This window comes from Physella acuta, unplaced genomic scaffold (genome assembly GCF_028476545.2).
Source record: "Physella acuta isolate Inbredline_101_S28 unplaced genomic scaffold, ASM2847654v3 ptg000806l, whole genome shotgun sequence".
NCBI classification, from domain to species: Eukaryota; Metazoa; Mollusca; class Gastropoda; family Physidae; genus Physella; species Physella acuta.
Genome location: NW_026732324.1, coordinates 469,661 through 492,998, shown reverse-complemented (window position 1 = coordinate 492,998; position 23,338 = coordinate 469,661). Strand labels below are relative to the sequence as shown.

The 23,338-nt window shown below is 35.3% G+C and overlaps 1 protein-coding gene across 1 annotated transcript; it reads right to left on the bottom strand.

The window, feature by feature from the left end:
- Positions 1–11,840: 11,840 nt before the first annotated feature.
- LOC131951295 (NFX1-type zinc finger-containing protein 1-like) lies at positions 11,841–22,841 on the bottom strand. The gene is made up of 7 exons (XM_059313655.1): positions 22,723–22,841; positions 22,432–22,575; positions 16,346–21,950; positions 16,024–16,115; positions 14,790–14,893; positions 14,015–14,028; positions 11,841–13,331 (listed from the first exon to the last, which is right to left on the bottom strand). The coding sequence occupies exons 3-7, from the start codon at positions 21,758–21,760 to the stop codon at positions 13,269–13,271; spliced, it is 5,688 nt and encodes a 1,895-aa protein (XP_059169638.1). The 5' UTR covers positions 21,761–21,950; positions 22,432–22,575; positions 22,723–22,841; the 3' UTR covers positions 11,841–13,268.
- Positions 22,842–23,338: the final 497 nt, after the last annotated feature.

The window sequence follows — 23,338 nt, the reverse complement described above, 5'->3', positions numbered from 1 at the left end:
GTAAAGAAACCACAAGCATCTGGCCAATAGGAATCTTCTTTGTCAATTGTATAAATCACAAGATGTTGATCAAAGAAACGACTTTTACAAAAGCACCTCCAAAACTTGCTTGATTGCCTCTTTTTGATGCTGGGCTGTGATACCATGATTGACAGCTTTCACCAGCAAAGTAAACCAATCATGCTTAATAATTTCCCCCCAATAGAAATGACTCCAGCTGCTGTTTCTCTGATGCCATAAACAAGATAAGCTGCCCTGCATCCTGTGTCTCTGCCCAGGTCTTCAGCCTGCCGTAGGTCATGGGTCGCTGGGCACGTTGTTCTCTACTTCCTCTATCATTTCCTCTATATCCTCCTCGCCTGTTGCCCTGATCAGCTCTAGCTTGAGTCCCACTTCCAGCTCTTGTCTGCGAATGATCTCTCCTGCTGCCATATGCCACAAGCTCATTCTGAGATTTTACATCAATATGTCTTTGTCCACTAGATCCTCGACCAGCAAACAAAACCCTTGCGTCTCTAAAATCACTGTCGCTTGAACCCACCTGCATCAGATCTAGAAATCGAAAAATTGCATTTTTTCGTCAATTGCGTTAGCTACTTTATTGTGCTAAAATATAAAATTGTTTTTTTTTTAATCCAAAATATTATAGCACAATTAATTCTTCAAAGGGATACTAATCTGTCAAAAATAACATTCAACAAATATATTTGGGCTATAACTAAATGACATGGACTGTATGTATGTTTGTGAAAAACTCGCTTACAGTAAAAAAAAGAAACTGCACTTGATCACTATTGTTTAAAATTTTTAAATTAATGTATGAATTTTTGTGCATACACTTTAAATTAAAATGTAGAAAATTCATTATTTATCAAATCTAAAATGTCCGTTACACTTTGTAATTGGCGTCAGATGCGTAGCGAGGGGGGGGGGGGGGGGGGGGGGGGGTGCGGACCGCACCGGGTGACACCATTTAGGGGGGTGACACCAAGGCAAAAAATAGCAAAATATATAGAGAAAAACTTGAGGGGGGGGTGCACATCGAAAGTTTGAGGGGGGGGGGGGTGTGCTAATAGAAAGTTTAAGTGGGGATGCAAATCGAAAGTTTGGAGGGGGGGGGGGGTGCAATCAAATTTGAAAATTTGTCCCTGGGAAGGGTCGCTATGCCTCTGGGGGGGTGGACACCATTAAGTGCCGCACCGGGTGACACCCGACCTCGCTACGCCACTGATTGGCGTAAAGTACAATTAATCAAATTAACTTAAACATACTATTCATCACAAAAATGTAATATTATAGTAGTAAAAAATGATACTAATTATCATACAAAAATAAAACTACAATAGGAAAAATTGCTTTTCCTTTTAGTTTGTTTTCATGTTAGAATTAAATGTAAAACAAAATATGTATGGTATATGTTAACTGCCGTGTTGTAGGTAAACATAGTTTTAAATACTACCTTCTTTTAATTAAAAAAAAAGTTCTAGAATGAGGGGAGGGAAGAAACAAGGAGAGGGGTGTCAAAGCAGAGTTTCTTCCAGGCATCTCTTCGGGGCGGGGGGGGGGGAAGGACCCCCCCCCCCCCCCCCCCCCCACCCCCCCCGAAAAAAATTCTACCGCCCCAAACCCCCCCCCCCCCCCCCCCCCCCGAACGAAATGAAATTTATATAATTTATATAGAAAATATATACTTTTAACAGTGTCGCCCCCCCCCCCCCCGAAGAAAGTCAACGAAAAAAAAGTCCCCCGAAAATTTCAAGTGCCCCCCCCCCCCCCCCCCCCTCCTGAGAAAAAAGTCTGGAAGAAACACTGTGTCAAAGTTTTGCATTTTCAAAAAAGTGTTGTTTTTTTTATGAATGTTAACAGTTTAATTAGAATGCAACTGGCAAATAAACTATACTCAAATAGATAAAAAGAAAAGTTTTACAAATTGTCAATTATGAAAGTGATTACACCATTAAAATTAAATCACGCCACCGCTAAGACCAAATGGAGACTTTATCAACAGTTATACGCCTTCTTTATATGGCTTTAAATTTTGTAAACCAGCCACTTCTATCAACGCTAATTTGGACTTCCGAAGGTAAAAAAAAAAAATGGAAAGATATAGTATTATGTGGCAAATTGGGGAGCTGCCAAGAAATCTACCAGAAACCGGCAGAAATAATGGACCCAACTTTCTGTGCCCCCCCCCCCCTCCCATGTGCACCGAACACCGGCGGTAAAAGATGATGAGTATTGTAATAGATTGTGTTTTTATTATGATACACTAGACCAGTGGTTCCCAACCTTTTTTGAGTGGCGACCCCCTTTATAAAAAGTAAGTGACCCGCGACCCCCCATAGAATTAAAAAAGCCGAAATTAGTATAGAAATTAACACGCACTAAAATAAGATTTTCTAGTAGACTTTCAATATGAACTACCCTTGATATATGTTTTAATACCATGAGTAAAATAGCATGCCTATTTACTAAACATTCGTGGTTAAGTTTTTGTTAACGCCAACCTATGTCATCATCAACATTCAATTAATTTCTTAATTTTGTTTTTAATTGGAGAATAGTGGTTGAAAATATATTCTCGAAAAGTCAATCAATTTTACGTTTGGGTATGAATGATGAATACTACACCAAAATTGTGTGTGCAGTTTTTCATGTTACGCGAAATCATTCTGCAAATCAAAGAATTCCTCTTGTAATTCATCGGGAACGCTGGCAAACATCAAAGGAAGCAGATGTGTCAATGCAGATTCTTCTTTTTTTCAGCTCAGAGAAATAGCGCTGCAGTTCGTTTACAAGAGATTCAAGATGCCTAGAAATTGCTTCTTTCAAAAATTTAATTATCTCACTATCAGATTCATCTACCACACTGCAGAGTTTCTCAAACTTACAATATTTCCTAGATTTATTTTCTTCGCCCAATTTTGCAGCTTTGATAAAAATGCCCCGAGATTATCATGGAAAGCGATAATATTCTTTCATTTTTTCTGAAGCTTCAGGTTAAGCTTATGTTGATGTTCGAATATATCTGCTAGGTATGATACGCTCTCCAACTACTCTATGTCGTTTTAAGTATACCAAAAGGTCTTGATTCGTTTGCACTTCCAAGAACAGTTTGATTTCAGATTTAAATTCAAAAACACGATTCACAACATTTCGTTTGACAGCCAGCGTACTGTAGTGTAGAAAAGCAGAACATCGTGATCTTTATTCTTGTCTTTGCTTAGTTCTTTGAAGGCTCCATATTTAATTTATGACATTTTCTAGCAATGGAGTCTTGATGGCGAGGGGAGTGGTTAGGGAGCTAAATCTTTTCGGTTCTCTGAAAGCCCGATTTTGACCTAAACATATATGGCGCACATCCGTACAAACCCACACCTAATTTAACCTATTTTAATCATCCAGCTTCATAAAACGTATTTATTTTCTCCATGCTATCTTCACAAAATAGCAGCTCTTCTTTGCTATCATATGAATGAATAAATGACTAGCAACATCGAACACGAACTCACGTCTGTTGATTTATCAACTTGAAAAGCAAACAATGGTGAAAGCTTGATTTCATTAAAACATTTTTATTTAAAATCTACTGACATGTCTGCTAAAAGCCGCTGAATAGTATTATTAGGCAGATATATTTGTTGCATCTTTACTGCACTAGAATCCCCAAGAATTAACACTTCACCATCTTCAACATGCAGCGTTTGATGAGATTTTCTCCTATTGTGCTTTTTTTGCTTGGCAATTTGTATCGCGACTTCATGTGATGCTTGCACTAATGCTGTGTTTCCTTGGTGAAAACTTCCTGTTTTTGGTATGTTCCGAATGACTCGTCTGAAATGACGTTTAAGTTTTGGAGATTTCATAAACCCGTGACTGAGAACAACTTAGTACAGTACGCATGGCCTCTTCCCTATTCCATTTCCAGTGATGTTAGTAAAGCCGAATTTCAGATATCCTTCTAAATATTTATGTTTTGTTTCTCATTACAAAGGTTTAGTATACCAGTTGGCGACCCCCCAGAAAGGCCTTCGCGACCCCCCAAGGGGGTCGCGACCCCCCAGGTTGGGAAACCCGTGCACTAGACGATGACGCCATGTTGATGTATCTAAGCTTTATTCGAAAACCCGGAAGACTCATGACATACAAGGGACATCACTCAAAACAACATTATAAATATAAGACTAATACAAGAAGAGTGAGTTCCCTTGACATCACAATTCTCAATATATTACAAGTATGTTCATACTTTTCACACATTAATGATCAAGCTTGTATGCGTGAGGACAAATTAAGGGTAAGTAGTCCCAGTATGCGACTATTGTCCACCGCAGGAATTTCTATCAATAAAAGATATGAAAAACTTACCCAAAACTGTTGTATCTGTACATTTTAAAAAAGCAATTGTATCAATATTGAAAATGGAAAATTCGGTTTGAGAATTGATGTCTGAAAAATAAAATAGTACATTGATCATGACTAAATTTTAATATTATCTCAATCATGTGTAAAGAAAATAAGTAAAACTATTGACATTACAAGTATATTTTAATTGAAAGAAATATATTATCGTTAGTTTGATTGCGTTAAAAAATCGTACACTTAGTTCCTTAAGCTTAACTACAGCGCATTTTTCTCATGGACTTAGCACTTCATGTTTTCTGTAATAAAATGTACTCATATACCTAATAAAACTACTACCACTATAATGTTTTAAAAGATTTGTTTTTTGTTAATAATATTATTTATTTTAGTACATTATACGCCACAGGTAAGACTTTGTCAGCACCAGTCCGGCGGTCAATCATCTTTACTCCGCTCGATTCTGCAATGGCTTTTAAAATTATTTAATGGAACCTTGTAGTACTTTTCCGTTTCAGATACAGAAATAATTGTTTAGTACTATGATAAACACAATTTTAATATAACAACAGAGCATTATAATTGATTATTTATTTAGTATTGATAAATACTTTTGGAATCTCCCCCTTTACGACTTACCAAGAACTATCGGCGATGATCACTTGTTTTTATATTTGTCTTCATTTGTTGTCTTCGTTTGGACTCTGATGTGGGGAATGGGGATTTAATTGAAAGAGTTGAGAAATCTTTGCCAACAACTATTTAAGTTTTATATGTGAGCGGGTGAATGGATTATTTTGTATTAGTTTATTTGTTGCGAATCTGGGAGTGCATGGTGGTCCAATGGGGAACGGCCACGGGGTCCCCTTCCGTCCGAAGCGGTCAGTATAAATTGACCGCTCGGACGATTTTTCTTCCTTTTTTTGACCCGCGGCGAGATGTAGGTCGGGTCAGGTTTCTGTGTGGGCGCGTGGCGCACCTCACGCGTGGAGGTATTTGTTTTTTTATACTTTATCTTTAAGTGATTTGTATGAATGAGACTGCCGATGTTTCTCGTTTTCTTTCATTTTCGTCTAAAACGAGATAGTGAGCATCGGCATGTCTGGTATGCACGTGGTGTGTTATTTTGTTATTTTTTTAAAATGTATTATTGTGTTTTCTAAACCCGTGGCGTGTGTTTCGGACCACGTGGTTTAGGTCAGTGTGTTTAGGAGTGTTTCCTAAACTGGTGTGAATGCGTGTGTGCATTTACCTGATTGTTTTATGATGTGTTATTGACTAGGATTGGCTTAGTCAATAGTCAGTTGTTTTAGACAGTAATTAGATTAGTATATTTTAGTTGCCTCGAGTTTTAGGTTGTTTTAAAATTAATGTGTGTGCTGTTTCGTGCAACGTCATGTTGAGTATCGCTTGCTTTGTGTCTGCCTTCATTGGGGCCTTAGCGGAGTGTGTTAACTTTAATGTTATCAATATGGATATTGTTTATGTAGACCAATGGCTTCGGGCTGCTCCTTGTGTAGGAAAGATTGGTTCTACAATGAATTTGTTTACACGTTATTTTTAAGTTGCTAGTTCTTGATTAGACAGTGGTTAGTTGTGTTTTTGAGAATTGCTTTAGAATTGTAATAGTAGGGATTAGTTTTACTCGAGGCTTTAGCTAGATAGTATTAGTAGGTAGCATTTTGAACGTGTGTATATATTTATGTATATATCTGCCATTACCATGCATTTTTCTTATGTTTTCCTTTTATTTTTCTCTCCCCCCCCCCTTCCAGTGAGGTTGCTTGGGCAACTTGGCTGGGTGTTTTATTATATATGAATTGTTTTGTTTGGTGTAAAAAGTTTGTTGTGTACGTATTTTCTACGTAATGTATTGTACGTAACGTATTGTACGTAGTGGTTTTACGTAGTGTTTTGTTTGGTGTGGACTTTTGGATGTCGAGAATGGATGAAGGGAGGTTTCTGTGTGTCAGGGCCTGGACCATCCTAGACATCATAAGTCGGCGCAACACCATCAAATGGTCAAACGTAATGTTTTGTTCCGTTGAGTTCTGTTTCTGTTTTGTATGTCTCCAGTGTTCTGTTTGACCTAAATTCTAGTTTGTTTATAAGCTTGGTTCCATATTTATTTTGTTAAATAAATTTTATTATATTGTTTAAGTTTTTGTTTTTATTTTTAGTAGTTTTATTATTTAGACTAAGGTTAGGTTATTAACCAGTCTGGGGTTATCCGGGCTTGCACTGACCGGACAGTAGTTAGTTAGATAAGCCTAGAAGGGTAGATTTTAGGTATCCCCCCCTAGCAGGGCTTACATATATAGCTAATTGTTTTTTTTTCTCTGGCGAACCGAAATGTTAACTCTTACTGTATTAGATCCTCTCTTCATTAGGTGGTCATCTATTTACGCCGTCCCACAGGGGTGGGTGGGGGGGGGGGCGAAAAAAACCATGTGGACGAAACCAGCATCATTATCACTACGATCTACTTTTGGGCGATTTCCAATAACATGATCTGGAATTTATTCTAATTCCGGTTTCTTAAAAAAATTGATAATTTGAGTAGGCCTATCGTTTCAAATAATAGAAAAAATTTCAAATACATGATTAGATCGTAATACGTAGGCCCCTCTCAACTTTTTTTGCGGTACTGGAGTTCCGTTAAAGTTAGGAATACGAAACTTCATACATAAGTATAAAATCCTATACTTTGGTTCTTTTTATTTTTTATGGAGTGGTTTCTAATATCCGTGAAGAGGTACTCTTACAGCGTTTCCTTTTTCTAAAAATACCGACAACTCGAGTAACGTGTCAGTTAGGTCAACGAATGTTTTTAGAAGTATTAGATTGTATACGTTATAAACAGAGTTTCTTCCAGGCATCTCTTCGGGGGGGGGGGGGGGGGCTAAGACCCCCCCCCGACATTTTTTTTACCGCCCCCCCCCCCCCCCGAACGAAATGAATTCATAAAATTTAATATAGATAAATATATACTTTTAAACAGTGTCCCGTCCCCCCCCCCCCCCGAAGAAAGTCTACCGCCACCCCGAAAATTTCAAGTGCCCCCCCCCCCCCCGGAGAAAAAAGTCTGGAAGAAACACTGGTTATAAAAGCAGTTTGATGTGCTTTCTTCTTATAACCTGCCCAAACACTTATCCATGCATGTTTCGCTGGTAAATCTAGTCGTAAATTTTAACCTAAAAATAATCTGTTTAATCCTTAATAAAATTTCAGCAATCTATAATTTTTATACTTAAACTTCACTTCAAAAACTTATAAATGTAACTGCTATAAATAATAAACATAGCTTAATACGGCCTAAACTTTCTGATTTGGTCCTGTGCGTAGCTAGGGTCATATTATCACAGTGGTGGTTTGGTCCTGATTTAGATCTACATCTGATTCTAAACTTATTTTTTGAAAATAACAATATATTTAGGCATATAGTGACTTAAAGAAAAGGAATATGTTTTTAAGCATTAAAATAAATTAAATGATAGCACTCTAGATATAAATTCATTCGGCTAATAATTACTATTTTAACTTTGCCTACCAGTTTTGAACGGCGTATAAGGAAACGAAGGTATTTAGTATAAACTTAAATATTCTATATATAGATCCTTACAAAGTTTGAAAAATGGCTATGAATATAATCGTGCTGAAATCCATTGGGGTCCCGTTCTATGGCCTACAACCCCGGTGATATTCGCATATGTTTTGATATTGAGCTTACTTCACACAGTGTGCAGTTAGCCACGTGTGCAGTTAGCCACACAATCAAGCACACATTGGAAAGGTACTCGGTGCGGTACTTTGCAGTGTCACCCACCCCCAAAGAAACAATATATATATATATATATATATATATAATATATATATATATATATATATATATATATATATATATATATATATATATATATATATATATATATATATGTGTTTGTGTTGGCATACACAGGCCTATAATTAAAGTATGTGCCACAAACGCGCAGTGTTTCTTGCAAACTTTTTTCTCCGGGGGGGGGGCACTTGAAATTTTCTGGGGAGGCGGTAGACTTTCTTCGGGGGGGGGGGCGGACACTGTTGAAAGTATATGTTTTTCTATATAAAAATTTCATTTTGTTCGAGAGGTGGGGGGGGGGGCGGTAGACTTTCTTCGGGGGGGGGGGGGGGGGGGGGAGGGGCTAAGCCCCCCCCCCCCCCCCCCCCCCGAAGAGATGCCTGGACGAAACTCTGCATACGCGTACATGTATAAGCTTTAATCACTGCAGACTTAATAGTAACGATGTTTATCTATAGAATGTACATTTTGCAATTTTTTGCCTTGGTGTCAACCCCTAAATGCTGTCACCCGGTGCAGTCCGCACCCCACGTCCCACCATCGGTACGCCTCTGGTTACAAACACCATTTTACTACTACCCAAGGGTAGGGGTTAACCCCTTAACATAAGCTATTCGGAGATGAACAGACCAGGGGAAATCTAATTAATGGTATCTTCACGCGCTGGTCGTTAAGGGCTATAAGCAGGTGCATGACTGACCCGGTGATTTATATCTAACGTGGTGATAGGACGTTTTGGTAGAATTATTACCCATGACACATATGTGAGCGCCAGACGGTATTCCGATGACCACCGGGAGACGTTATCGCCCGACTAGATTGTTAAGGCTAGAGAACGCGTGGGGACCTGAGGTGGTTGGTCATCGGAAGTACCGAGTGACCGTAAGTCACATGACAAGATCATTAGACGATGGACAGCGCGAGGACGCATATTGGTTAGTTTTTCGGGTGTCATAAGACAACAAGTGACCGGACGTTATATCGAACGTCAAATGACGGTACGGAGCCGGTCTCGAAAAACTTGGACTAGCTTCACTTGACAGGCGTTGATTGATGTTCATAGGTCGGCCGTGGATGAGGTTACTGGTATATAATAGGTAGGAGTAGGGGATCTGGTCGAAAAAAAACAAGCTGCGGTATAGGCCATGGTAGGCTGGCCGCGAAGGCGGGCTTATTGGCCAAGCTGATGTCTTGCTCCTATTAGTCTGACATCTTGTTCATGTGGCGAGGTGTTTGTTCCTGATGGCAGATGCCTTGTTCCAATTGCGGGATTTCTTGTTCCTGCTGGCCCGATGTCGTTGTGTCCACTGAGGTCTTGTGCACATTGGCCTGATGTCTTGTTATTGTGGCCTAACGTCTTGGTCCTGATGCCTTGTTCCTGTGGCAGGAAATTGTCCTGTCACTGTGTGCCGGACTAGATTTTTAGGGTACTAAACTACTCATGGAAGGATTTACCGTGGCTGAATGAGTAGAACTAGGTAGGATGACGTTTACCTGTGTGATTCTGAGTTGATTACATATCAGTGCATTAGTAAAAGAATAGTGAAATTACACTTGTGAAACAATAGAGAATATACCTCATTTTTGTGTGCAACTTTTTTTTTGTCAATAATTGTGCAAATTTATGTTACTTGTTTGGAATTTTAAACATTTTTTGTTTTGTTTCTATGGTTGTTGTTTTTAATGTTTTTACACTTGGTTTTTATTGTGAATAAAAATATATACAAAACATATTTTTTGTTTCATCTTATTTCTACAAGACAATAAACAACCTCTTACTGTGTTGTAATGAATTTTTAATACCATAGAAGTATTTTATATTAAAAGTGCTTTTACTTTAAAACAGAGTAATGTTGTAAGATTGTACAACCATAAAGAGACTCCAGTCTGAAAGGGTAAACTTAATTTATATATATATATATATACACATATACCAAGTATAGAAAATGTTATCTAGCCCAGCTTAATAGTCCACCCATCAACATACTTCTCTCCTCAATCATAACATAAACTTAATTCACAGTTTAAAGACTTTCAGTGAAGTACAGTGAGATCTGTTCTATAAAAGGAATGTTTTGGAGAATGGCATCTTAATATCTTGGCTGTTTCCCATTTAAGAAAATATCTGGTCTGCTGGTATGTGTGAGGTTGGGGTGGTGGATGCTGTCTCATTCTTCACACAAAAAAATACTAACACAATGATAATTTAAAAAAAAAATTCTTTTATTACAGTAGTAGAAACCAATAAACACATGAAAAGTAACGGTGAAATTAAAACTCTTCTTTTAATTGACCCAGTCAAAATTAATTTAAATTAAAAACTTTGATGCAATTAATGCAACTTAGAAGTAAATGCTACAGTCATATTTTAATCGCAAATATATATTTGATTTATTATTGAATGTTTTGATTGGTTCTTTTTATTTAGTCATACTCTTAAAATAGAAGAGCTGATAAAGTTAATAATCACACTTCTATTCCTTAATTCTTAACCATCTTCTATCCTTAGCTTAAGCCATTACATTGAATCTAACATAATAAGAGCTGTTTCAATTTGATTATAACTTACATGATTCAACTTATGCATTATGGGATTATTAAAGCAGTCTAGAGACTAAGCTACAATCACACAGCATCACTTATATTAAAGTTATTTAGCTGCTGAGAAGTGTAACAGTTTTAACTGATTTCTCAAATGTTAAATTGATATTGTATGAATTTATGCCCATGAGATTTTATTAAAATAGGGTACAAATAGTATCTAGTTAGTATTAACAAAGAATAAAAATCAGCAGTTTCTTAGTATTTACTTTTAGTCAGTGCTTTGAAAATAAAATAATTAAATACACATATTATATAGACCCACATATAATATATATATACACACATAAAAATATATATCACACAAAACTGCTACGCCACATAGTTGACTTTTTCACTGCCTGCAACTTCTATTTAACATTTACCACAAAAGTGAGAAGGGGTGGAGAGTTTATTTTGTTATATTGTATTTTATGGGCTGGATTGAGATGTTGAGCAAATTATGCTTATTTAAAAAAAAAATTTTTGTAATTTAGAATGGTTAGATTGACAAGAGAGAATGATAAATCATTTTATATGAAGATGAAACTTATTATTTTAAAAAAAAATATGATGTTTAAAAATAATTAAAAAAATCACATGATTTCAAATCCGGTCATGGTTTGAGGGAGGGTGGATGGGTTGTTGTAGAATATGGTGGGTGGTTGTCTAAAAATGTTCCATAATATTATATAAGGTTTGTTATGGATAAAACTGACATTTTGTGTGATAAATAAAGTGCATGATCCACTAACCAAACTTTCCTCAACAGTCATCACAGTTAACTACTAGCAGCTGTATAAAAGGTGTAATGAAATGTTTACTGTTGTCCTACCTACTCCAAATCATAGGCTTACCTGATATAATATAGCAGTTGGGTACTATGCTCAGATACTGGTAAAATAAATACACTTTATTTACTACTAGTCAACAACTGGAAACATAGAAAATTGACGAACATAAATAAAATGGTACCAGTGGATGGCACAGAAAGATTAAAATGGTTGAATTACCAGGTGATGGTTCAGAAAGATTAAAATTGTTGGATTACCAGTGGATGGCACAGAAAGATTAAAATAGTTGAATTACGAGGTGATGGTTCAGAAAGATTAAAATGGTTGAATTACCAGGTGATGGTTCAGAAAGATTAAAATGGTTGAATTACCAGGTGATGGTTCAGAAAGATTAAAATGGTTGAATTACCAGGTGATGACTCAGAAAGATTAAAATGGTTGAATTACCAGGTGATGGCTCAGAAAGATTAAAATGGTTGAATTACCAGGTGATGGCTCAGAAAGATTAAAATGGTTGAATTACCAGGTGATGGTTCAGAAAGATTAAAGTTAGAAAGGAGTTCCAGTAAGATTTTACTTCTTTGTTACTCAAGAATGTCTTTAAAATTTAATTTGAAATAACCGCCTGTAATAAAATAATACTTTTACAGCTAAACTAAATGGAAAGACTTTTTGAACACAGTTAATATAACAAGAAATGGAAGCATTTTAAAGTGTATACATTTGTGAGTTTGTGCATTAATGCTGATTGTTTTAAAGAACCAAAAATGGTTTCCTGAAATGCAATTTTAAAAATGCAGCTTGCAAAAAAATAAGGGTAAAAGGTTTAAGCAAAAGCAAATTTTGTGAACACAGATCTTTTTTGAAAATAAAAAGTAGTAGCTAAATCAGTTAGGTAATTATTTGTCATGTTTAACAACAGCACTACATTATTATGCTATTGATATTATCATACAAAAAACATATAGTTATAAAAAAATATTTTTAAAAAGGAGGAATAAAAGTCAAGTTTAAATGATCTAAAATTTGACAGTCATTTTACTAAAATACTGGGCTATAATTATATTTATTAGTAGAAAGCAACTGCTACTTTTATTAGTAATTAATGTTTCCATTACTTTGTGAAAAATAGAAAACTTTAAATAGTCTTTGTGTGATAATAAATATAAACAATGACATAGTTATGACAAGGAAGCAGCATTTTGTAAGGAATATTTTTGAAAACTATGAACCAAAACCTCATATATATGTTTTGTTACAGTTAGCCTACAGCAGAGATTTAAGACAAATTATTTTTAGAAGTTTAAGGTTGAGTAAAATATTGGGAGTTACTAAAAAATCTGAAATAATCTTAGCAAGAGTTGAGATAATTCTTAAAATTTGGTTTAGAAAACAAAAATTATTTATGGCTCTTTTGATCATCAAGTGAAATCACACATCTGCAATTAATTTATTAATGAAAAAATCACAACCAATATTCATGGTGGGAACAAGCATTGTCATAGAAAATATATTTACAACACACAATGTTATGATAGAGAATGGAACATGGCTAAACAGTGAAAAGGCTGGAATGTTAACTCATTGATGAGGCAAAGTAGTACAACTTTTGGAATTATAACTTTGACACTGTGTAAGATTAAGGTATCATTGTGTGTTACAAACATAAACTCTATTTAAAAGCAAATGTCTCAATATTTCAAACCTGATGCTGCTTTAACAACAGCCAAGTCTACACCAATGGAAATCATCAGCTAGTACAAAGAAGTATAGTTTTAAATCAGTATCAAATAATGCTTGAAACATAAAACAAAAGAGTTTGCATGAAAGTAAAATATACCCACAGCATTATTTTGTTTTGTTTTATGAAACCAAATAAAAACTTAAATGTCAATGGCCAATTAAGGTGTATAAAGTTCTGTTTGCTTTCTAAAATTAAAGTAATTAAATATTAATATTTGTTTTTTTGTTAAAAAACATGTTAACCAATTATGAAAACACCCAATTTTAATTTTAAATAATAAAGCAAAAAATGTAATAAATCATGTAAAATAAGAATACCAAGCAAAAAAAAAAAAAAAAATTCCAACTATTTCTGACATTATGAAAGGTTACAAATACTTGAATAGCAATTCTTGTTGCATTTCTTGTTATTTAATAAATTACAGTATGCATTGCAGCTTTTTTTTAAGACAGAATTTGCATATATACCAATTACATTTTATAACTGTTTTGAAAAGTACCAAAGTATCTTTAGATTTTACAATATTTTTGAGATATTTTTGTAAAATAAAAAAAGCACAGCATCATTTTAAAATCTTTAAATGAAGAGGTTTATTAATTGGGCTAAATATCTTGATTTAAATAAATTTAAATGGAACAAAGATCTTAAAAGAATTGAACAATGTATATAATACTTTCTTCTGTTCAAACTTACCCACTGGATAAAAACTAAATTAATAACCCAATATTATACACCAATGATGGTAAACAATTAATTTTACTTCCAACACCTTTATTTAAAGAAATTTCTTTTCAATTACATGATAACCTTGGCTAAATTTATTCACATTCTTATAAAACTATCACTCAAATAATCATACAAATATGATGAAATAAGTATAATTTATTGTATACTCTCTTTATACATTTTTAATATTGATTTGAAAGTAGCAATTTTCTATGCTTTATTAAAAGAAAATTTTAAGGCTTTTATAAATTGACAAAATTATTAAAACAAATTTTAAAATTAAGCTAACTATACATGTGTTTATTGTTCAAAATAAATGAAAAGTTTATTAGAATCAACATTGTTGATTTTTTTGTTTGGAGAAATCAGTAATTCAGTAATGAAGATTCTAAATAAAAAATTACAGTTTAAAATTTGCCAACCTCAAAGTTGTAAGTGGATTTCAAAACCGATATAACTAGAAATATTTAGTTAATATTTTCAGAAACATTTTTCTGTTTGGATTTTTCAGTACATTTTACTGTTTGTGATTCTGGGTGCAATTTTTCAGTTTTTGGTTTCATTTTTTCTGTTTGTGGCTTTTGGTAAGTTTTCCCTGTTTGAGCTTTTGGATAAATATTTCTGTTTGTATTTTTGGCTACAGTCTGTCTGCTTGTGTTTTTGGGTACATATTTTTGTTTGCTTTTTTTAACAGATTTCTCTTTTTGTGGTCCTGGGTACACTTTTTTATTTGCATTCTTACCCAACTTTGATAAACTTGGGAGCTTGGCTCCAGGATCTATCGGCATCAGATTCTCCAATGGTTGTGGGTTCAGGTTTGTAGACAACTCTCCTGGAGCTGTTGGACTATAACAGCACCACAATATAAACACACATTTAAACACTAAACGATAAAAAATATTGTATAAATTGTAATTGAATAAGATGTGTAGGTTAAAAAGAAATAAAAGGTTATAAAATGTAAGGCCTATTTTGGACTTTTCCTAGTAATGTTTACACAAATGCCTCAAGCCAAACATAGATAGCGATTGGTGTGAATCTATAGTCTATAGAGCTAAGCATAAAAGGTCAAGATACATTGAGTAAGAAATTGTTGTAAACAGAAGATTTACATTTGCTAAGCATAATATTTTTTTACATCAGTGATGAGAGGCAATTTTGTAGCAGTGCACTAAAACTGTTTTGTTTGTCTGTAGCTGTCAGTGTGATTGTAAGCATGAAAAGTTGAATCTCCATGTGGTGTTTGGGGAGCTGTTTAGCTGTTTGGCAGTGCAGTGTAACTGTTTCTTTGACTGACACTAGTTGACTGGCTAAATGAAATAAGGTGATTGTTGTGTACTTGTTCAGTACACTTTGGATTTATCTACCTCATTTTTGTGTTTGATGAAGTTAAACTAGTTGCCTGACTAAATTAAATAGGGTGATTATTGTGTATTTGTTCAGTACACTTTTAATCTATCTAGCCTTGGATAATTGTGTAGTTAAATTAATGATTTTGAACAACTAGAGGAACACCATACCATCTTAACACACATGAGAAACAATTTGTGACAGTGATCCAAATGATTTTTAAGACCTTAGTATGTTAAGCAAATATGCCAGCATCATGTCTTGCCTCCATTACTTTCTCAAACTAGGGTACCTAGGTAAACTTAGGGACATTGCTAAGGAGTTAGGCCGGTGAATTAAACTCGAGACTTTTGGATTAGTAAACTAGAGCCCTTTCTCTCAACCACACTATCCCAGTAAGGAACAGAAGGTATCCCATTAATCATGAACTACAGGATCTATAAGGGACATTTTTTCATGGATCAGAATAGTAAACTAGGGAGAACTAAAGTTCCAGGAATCTTTTACATGTTACACTGTGAGCATGGCCTATGACGTGATCTAAACATGAATAATGCAATGATGAATGTGCATGTATACAGAAACATAAAACAAAGCTGCAATAAACATCATTATCAAATAATTACCCTTGAGAATTTGAGACTTGATCAGAATTAGCAACAAACTCAGTTTCAGCCAAACAATATGAGACTTCTGGGTTTAAAATTTCACACAGCATCTGTGCAAAATACAAAATACAATTTCAGTTCAGAGTGTACAATTTTTTAATTTTAAAAATATTAGTTAAGTAATTTCCTTAATAGGTCTTGGTGCAAGAAGTAAAAATCCGTGAGGATAAAGGATTTTTTTAAATGTAGGCTTAAAATTAGTATTCAAAGTAATATATTAACAAACAAAAACTAAGAATAAGAAGTAAGCTTTGACTAGAAAAAAAAAGATAACTTATACCTTTTCTTCTCTGGAATTTATAATAGCAGTAATCAAATGATACAATTTCTCCAAATCTAAGAATTCCTGTTCTAAAACTGTAGAATTTGTTGATGTTAGAAATAGTTCATTTAATTTCTGAATAAAACCAAGCACACGGTCTAGATCTTCTCTGTGTAGTTTATGTAACTTTAAAATCTCTTTGCTTTCTTTCATTTGGACAAGTATGTCATCAGATATTTGCAATGATTTCTTAGTATGTATCTGTAACAGCCAAGAAAGATATGCAGTGGCAAATTGACGAAGTAATTCCAATGAAAAATCATCTGCCTGTTGTTTTGTCACTCCATATTTTACTTTGAACAATGCATCTTTTATGTTTCTCAGAGTTTTATCACCATCATCTGTGCTACAATTGTACATGTCATTTTGTGTTTTAATTTCTCCAAGGACATAAGCAAATTTAATCTCGAAGGAAGCAGCTAGCAGTTCAGATTTGTTTTGCTTAGCATCGATCTTAATCTGCCTAAATTCATCAATAAAACTTGAGTCTCCAATTTCTCTTTGTGATTCCTCTAACATTCTAATATCATTTTCAGTGATCTTATTTTCCTTCAGTAATTTAGTTTTGATTATCTCTCTCTTGAGTTGTCTATCTTTAATGACATTTTTGTAGCGCCTACATGCTGTGATGGGTGTAGAGCATACAGGACAAGCCAGGTACTGAGTCCCATCTGGGTCAAAACTTTGGATGTACTCATCTAATTCATCAACATAGAAAAGATGTAAACAACCAGGGATTTTTAAAATGAACCTTTTGATTGGATGATTTGAATCAGAGGTGTCTTCTGATTGGTCAGATACAGTTTTTAAAATTCCTGGAATAGAAGAGACTTTTTCACAGATGTTACAGGCACAAAGTTCACCACAAAGGCTTGAACATTTATGAGTGCATGAATGCAGCTTGTTTTTAACCTTTTTAGTACATTTCTTCTTACATGGCTGTCCAGCACACAACTCAGAGCACATTTTGGTGCATCTTGCATGTTGGCATGTGTACTTGCATGGCTCTTTACATGGTGCACAGGCTAGTCCACAAGAATAAGGTTGTTTAGAAGCTTTACAAGATCCATGTGGACATCTGGTTTTACATTGCTTATTGCAGGGCAGACAAGGAATGCCACAGAGACTTGCACATTGGTGCCCACAGGGGAGGATTTGATCACATTTTTCTTCACATGCAACATGTATCAAACCTTCCAGGCAGTTAGAACATGTGTCTTTACATGTATGTCCACAAGACAATTGTGCCCCACATTGTTTGGGGCAAGTAATTGATGATGGGTTTTTATTGCAAGGTATCCTGGAGACATGACCACATGGCCACATACATTCTTTTGGTACTCTGCATTCCTGGTGTTTTTCATCTGACTTGCATCTGCCACAAGTTCCAGAGCATGGATGCTCACAGTCTAGAATTTCCTTACAAGGATGTGAGCACAGAGCTTTGCTAGCATCAAGATGGCATTCAACATTGTTGACATGACCACAAGATGGGATTTCCTTTGGCACAAGAAATGTGCAATCCTTACAGGGCTGGAAACATTTCTTCTTGCATGGATGCCCAGCAGGACAAGATTTAGAGCAAGGCTTGAAACATTTGTAAGTTTTGTGTTCTGGGTCTGTACCATGACACTTCTGTCCACACGAGTGACCACAGGCCATTCTGAAATCACAAGGTTTCCCACACCCTCCTCCAGGACACTGCTCAAAATCTTTCTCAGAAAAGATTAGGACTTTAAAGTCTGGGTGATTCTGGCAACAAACTGGTAGACCTTCTCCAATGATTTGATTTTCATTTGCTGTATCAACAATTTTAGTCCACAACTTGCTCTGTGAGGCCAAGAGCTCAAAATTTCCAATGACAAAAAGGCCCTTCTTGGCTCTAGACAAGGCCACACAGACTCTGTTGTCCACTTTTAAGAACCCTACACTGCTGTTGTCATTACTTCTCACTAGGGATAAAATAATGATTTCATTTTCTTCCCCTTGGTAGTTGTCCACAGCTGTGACTCTGACTTGCTCATCAAACTTTGAGGCTCTCATTATCTTTTTGATTTCAAACACCTGCCCAGTGTATGTCGCAAGTATTGTAATCTGTGTTGGTTCATAGCCTTGAAGTAGGAAATACCTGCACAGAGCAACAGCAAATTTAGCTTCATGTGTGTTGGCTTTACTTTTTGTATCTTCAACTCTAGCTTCCTTTTCTTTGTGGTTTATGAAAAAAATATCTTTCTCTACCCCACGGACATGGTCATAAAGACTTACAGAAGCGTGGTCTTCAAGAGCAGGGTAAATATGTTTCATGATGGTGGAAATCTCTGGGCGCATTCTGTGTTGCTCTTTCAGCACAACATGGGGCACATTGTTTTTGATGAGTCTCTCAAAGAGGGAAATCTCTAGCCCAAAGTCCCTAGCCAGTTGATAGACAGTTGGGTTGGGTCGCAGCTGTTGGTGATCTCCAATTAATATGAGATGGTTGCATTGTTTGTTGAGGGCTGTGACAATATGAGACTCCAAGACCTCTGCAGCCTCCTCCACCACAATGATTCTACAACCCAGGGACTGAAGAACAGCTCGAATTCTTGCAGCACCGCTTGTTGTCATGCCAATCACTTTGGCTCTCTTTAAAAAGAACAAAGTTTCTTCACTGCTGATTTCTTGCTTCATCTTATTCAGTTCAGTGTAAACTTTTAGAATTTTTTCCATTTTCTCAGTTAAAGTGAGCTTGTACCTCTGTACCCACAGATTATACAAAGCAAATCTTTTATTCAGATCCAGTTCCCAAACATCATCAACACTACTTTCTTCTGTGTCAGTCATTGGTTTGACAGAAAACAGTTTTTTTCTAACTTGCTCATGTGTTAGAAACTTTTGTTTTGTAACCCAGTCCTCGCCCTCACTGTTGTAAGTTTGGTTCTCCTTTATTCCCATCATATCTGTTCTAGAAATGATTGATGCCAAACTGCCTTTTACTAATTTCAGGTGGGTTTTATAATTAGCACCGTCATTATCATTATCATCAACCATTCTTTCATTTTCAATATGTTTTGTTTCTTCTGCGTCATCAAAGCTATCTAAATCTTCACCAGCATAAAAACTAGTCAAAAGCTGGATGTCATCCAGCTGATCATCCAGTCCTCTGTGTAGCCCCAGTAACCAGCACTCAACCAGCCTGTCTTGAAATGTTTTTTCACTTTTAAATTCTTTTGTTATCCTTGAAATCTCCTCAAAAACTGAATTATGTAAAATTCTATGTGAAATGAACAAATGATCTGGCAACACTGATGTGTAAGATTGTTTTAAATTTGCTTCAAGACGATGTATTTCCTCTTGCGTGAAGTTGCTGTGTATTTGTCCAGATAAATGGAACTTATAATCACGTAACGCTTTTCTGAATTGAAACAGCCAAGTAGTGTACAAACTGGCTCTTTGTATGATTTTCATGTTGAGATCTTTAATTTTCCCAAAATGTATTTTTTTGGCTTGATTTGGCCATCTTAAGACTAAATTTGTCAAGTGACGTTTGATCATATCAGGAATAGCATGTTTTGGTTTGGTCCTAGTAGCTTTTAACCACTCAATTGTTTGGGGGACTCTACTCTTTTTATCTCTAGGCCTACACAAGCTTTCATAGTGTTCTGGCTTCATGAAGTTTTGTAAAACATTTTCATGTTCTAAAGTTGTTTCTAAATTGTTCATAGTATCATTTAGATGCTGAACTTGCTGTGAAACCTCTTTTAATTTTTCCATGCAGCGACTTCTAGAATTATGAACAGACTGGTTGTTAAACTCCTTGCCCTGTCTAGCTTGTTGCTTGATGTTATTGATATTAAATTTCTTCAACTTTTCTGAAGAGCTCTTGCCCCCAACACGAATGATCCCTTCCTCACAGAATTCCAAAACCCCTTCTAAAAACTGGTCTAAAGCGTGGTTGGTGTAACAGACCACAAGAATTGGATCCTCATCATTCCCTTGTTTTTCTGCCATGACTGTTTTATTCTCCAGTAGTACCTCCATTACCTTGAGACCAACATATGTTTTGCCAGTTCCTGGGGGCCCTTGGATCACAGCTATTTCCTTTGTAAGGGCTGCAATTGCAGCTAGTCTTTGTGATTCATTCAGGCACATTTCATAAGTGGGTGGCCATTTCACTGTGGTTAAGACAGGAAAGCTGGAATTAAATGTCTTATCAACTAAAAGACAAGATAAATCATAGTATGGCACTTTCAGGATCCCACCACAAGATAAAAGATATTTTGGTGGCTTGACATCTTTGTTACACTTTATAATGTATTCTTGTAATGGCAGGTTAGATGACATTTCTTGAAGGCCCTCCAGTACGTGGCAATAAGATTCATAGTAGGCGGTTGTTTCAGCCATGATAAACACATTGCGTGATGTTGAGTTGAAGGCAACATCATGTCCACTCTTTATATGCACTGTAATACAGCCTTTCACTAGTTCTGTTTCATCCCGGTTAGCAACTGTTGCAAAAATGACAGTCTGAAAATTATCTTTGGATAGACATACCAGTGACCCATACATCAATCGCTTAGAACTCTGCCATTTAACCTCTTTCATTTTTGATACATCAAACTGTAAAACATGTTCTATGCCATCATTGAAGACAATGCCAGTAATGTGAACATCAAAATATAACCTCAAATCAGAGCACCTGTAGTCTTTCTTGCATCCATTAGAAATAAATTCATTGATCCCCTGCCTCAAGGGTAGGATAAAGTCTTGGCGCATGAGTCTAAACTGGATGTCCAGGTAATGACAGGCGTCTTCATACACACCTTTGGTTATTGCTCGTCTTAGGAAAGGGTGAGCATCTTCTTTTAAGTCAGCAGCCTCTGGGATGACAGACAATGACATGAAATCTTCTGGTGGTTGTTCATGGTCATCAGCCCCAAACTGACCAGCTTTTGATTTCCTGGCTTCTTTCTCTTTGAGTGACTTGCGCACATTATTCCCTTTTTCTTCAAGTGTTTTTATAACTTGTAAAACCTCATCCTCTGCAGTAAAAAATGCACGTGCAAAACTTGACAACTGTAATGTGGCTGCTGTGCATTTGTTTGCATACTCAGGCAACTTGTCAATAATTTCATTGATAATGTTGGCAAATGCAGAAAAAACTTCTTTAGCCTCTGCCCATGTGTTGTCTTGTATTTGTCTATTTGTAAGTAAATGCACCAAATGTTGCTCCAAGAAACGTGTCTGGCACAAAACTTGCAGGATTTTCTTAATTGATTCCTTTTGGTGCTGGGCAGTTAAAGCATGGTTAATTGCTTTAATGAGAAGTATCAGCCAATCATCTTCTACTGAAGGTCTTGTAAGGAACCCTTCCAACAAGGATTCTCTTGAGCTCATGTACAGGACAAGATCACCAGCATCATCTGTTCTTGCCCAGGATTCTAGCCTCTTTAGGCTGAGAGTTTCCTCCTCTTTTTGGTTGTCTCTCCATCGATGATGACCATAGTTCTCCCTTCTGTTGTCATGTTCACTATTTTTTCTACCTGATACTCCAACATCAGAATAACTTCTGTATGCACCTCTACCACTGCAATTTAATATTGATTTTACTCTCAGTAATTTTTTTAATTATATTAGAAACTTTGATCTGGGTCCAGGTATATGACTATTCAATTAAAAAAAATTTAATATAATTATTTAAATCACATTGTAGTGTGTTTAGTTTCACATTTTATATTGCTTCGTATTTCTACAGCTTAAAAAATAAGGAAGGCAATACATTTAGCAATACATTGGTCAAGGTCTATTTTTGTATAACATGGATTTAAATCCCTAAATGACCAGACACTCATCTTAAATCCTAATGCCTAATTATTGAAAGCAATAAAATAGTCTTACCCAAGAAAGCATCAATTGAGTGAATAATGACTAATTCTATAAGATAATTACCGGTCTTTTAAAAGCAAGACTATAATACTGATTGTAAACCTTAAATATAACTATAACAGTATTTTAAAAGCATTTTAGATAGCTGATTCTGCAACAATATGAAAATATAGAAGGCTTACTGTGATCTATATGCTGAGTATTGGGATCCATATCTGCCTTCATAGTTCTGTGATTCTGTTAGTGAACTTGTTGAGGGCCTGCCTTGAGTAGAGCTATAGTGAGGACCTCCGCCCCATCCACTTATATTCCCTCTATCTTGGTTGCTAAATTGATTTAAAATATAATATATTGATCTCTAATGTAATAAATAATTAATTATTATCACTTATATTTTACAGTTATTTAAAATTTTAGTAATTAGCTACACAGTTTAAAATTATTGTGCATGTGATATAAAACCTGAAACCCACCGGGATCTACTTGCTGAGTTTTGAAATCCAGCTCTCCCTCTGTGGCTCTGTGATGATGGTACAGGCCATGGTTGAGGCCTGCCTTGACCTAACCCATGGTATAGAGGTCTACCTCTGCCACTTAAATTTAAATATGAGCATTAAGACTTTAATTTATTTATTCTTATACAACTGTAGTTATAAGAATCTAGGATTAATATATATGTACACAATATTTTTGTTGTGTAATGTAAAAGTTAAGACCTACTTGAGTCTACTTCCTTGATATTGGGATATGTTTACACCTTCGTCTTTATATGATAGAATTACATTTACAGCTGTCCCTTGACCATGTCCACTATAAGGCCATCGGCTTCTATCACCTCTGAACCCTCTACTTTAGTAGAATTAAAAGTTTTTTTAAATATATATATATGTATATATATATATATATATATATATATATATATATATATATATATATATATATATATATATCAAATGCTATCACTCAGATTATATAATAATTACTTTTATGAACAAATAATTAATTGTCTTTTTTATATAGCAGCATTTGAATGAATGTTTAGGATTAATATTTTAAAACAGGCCCATTGTTCTTCTTATCATTCAGGTA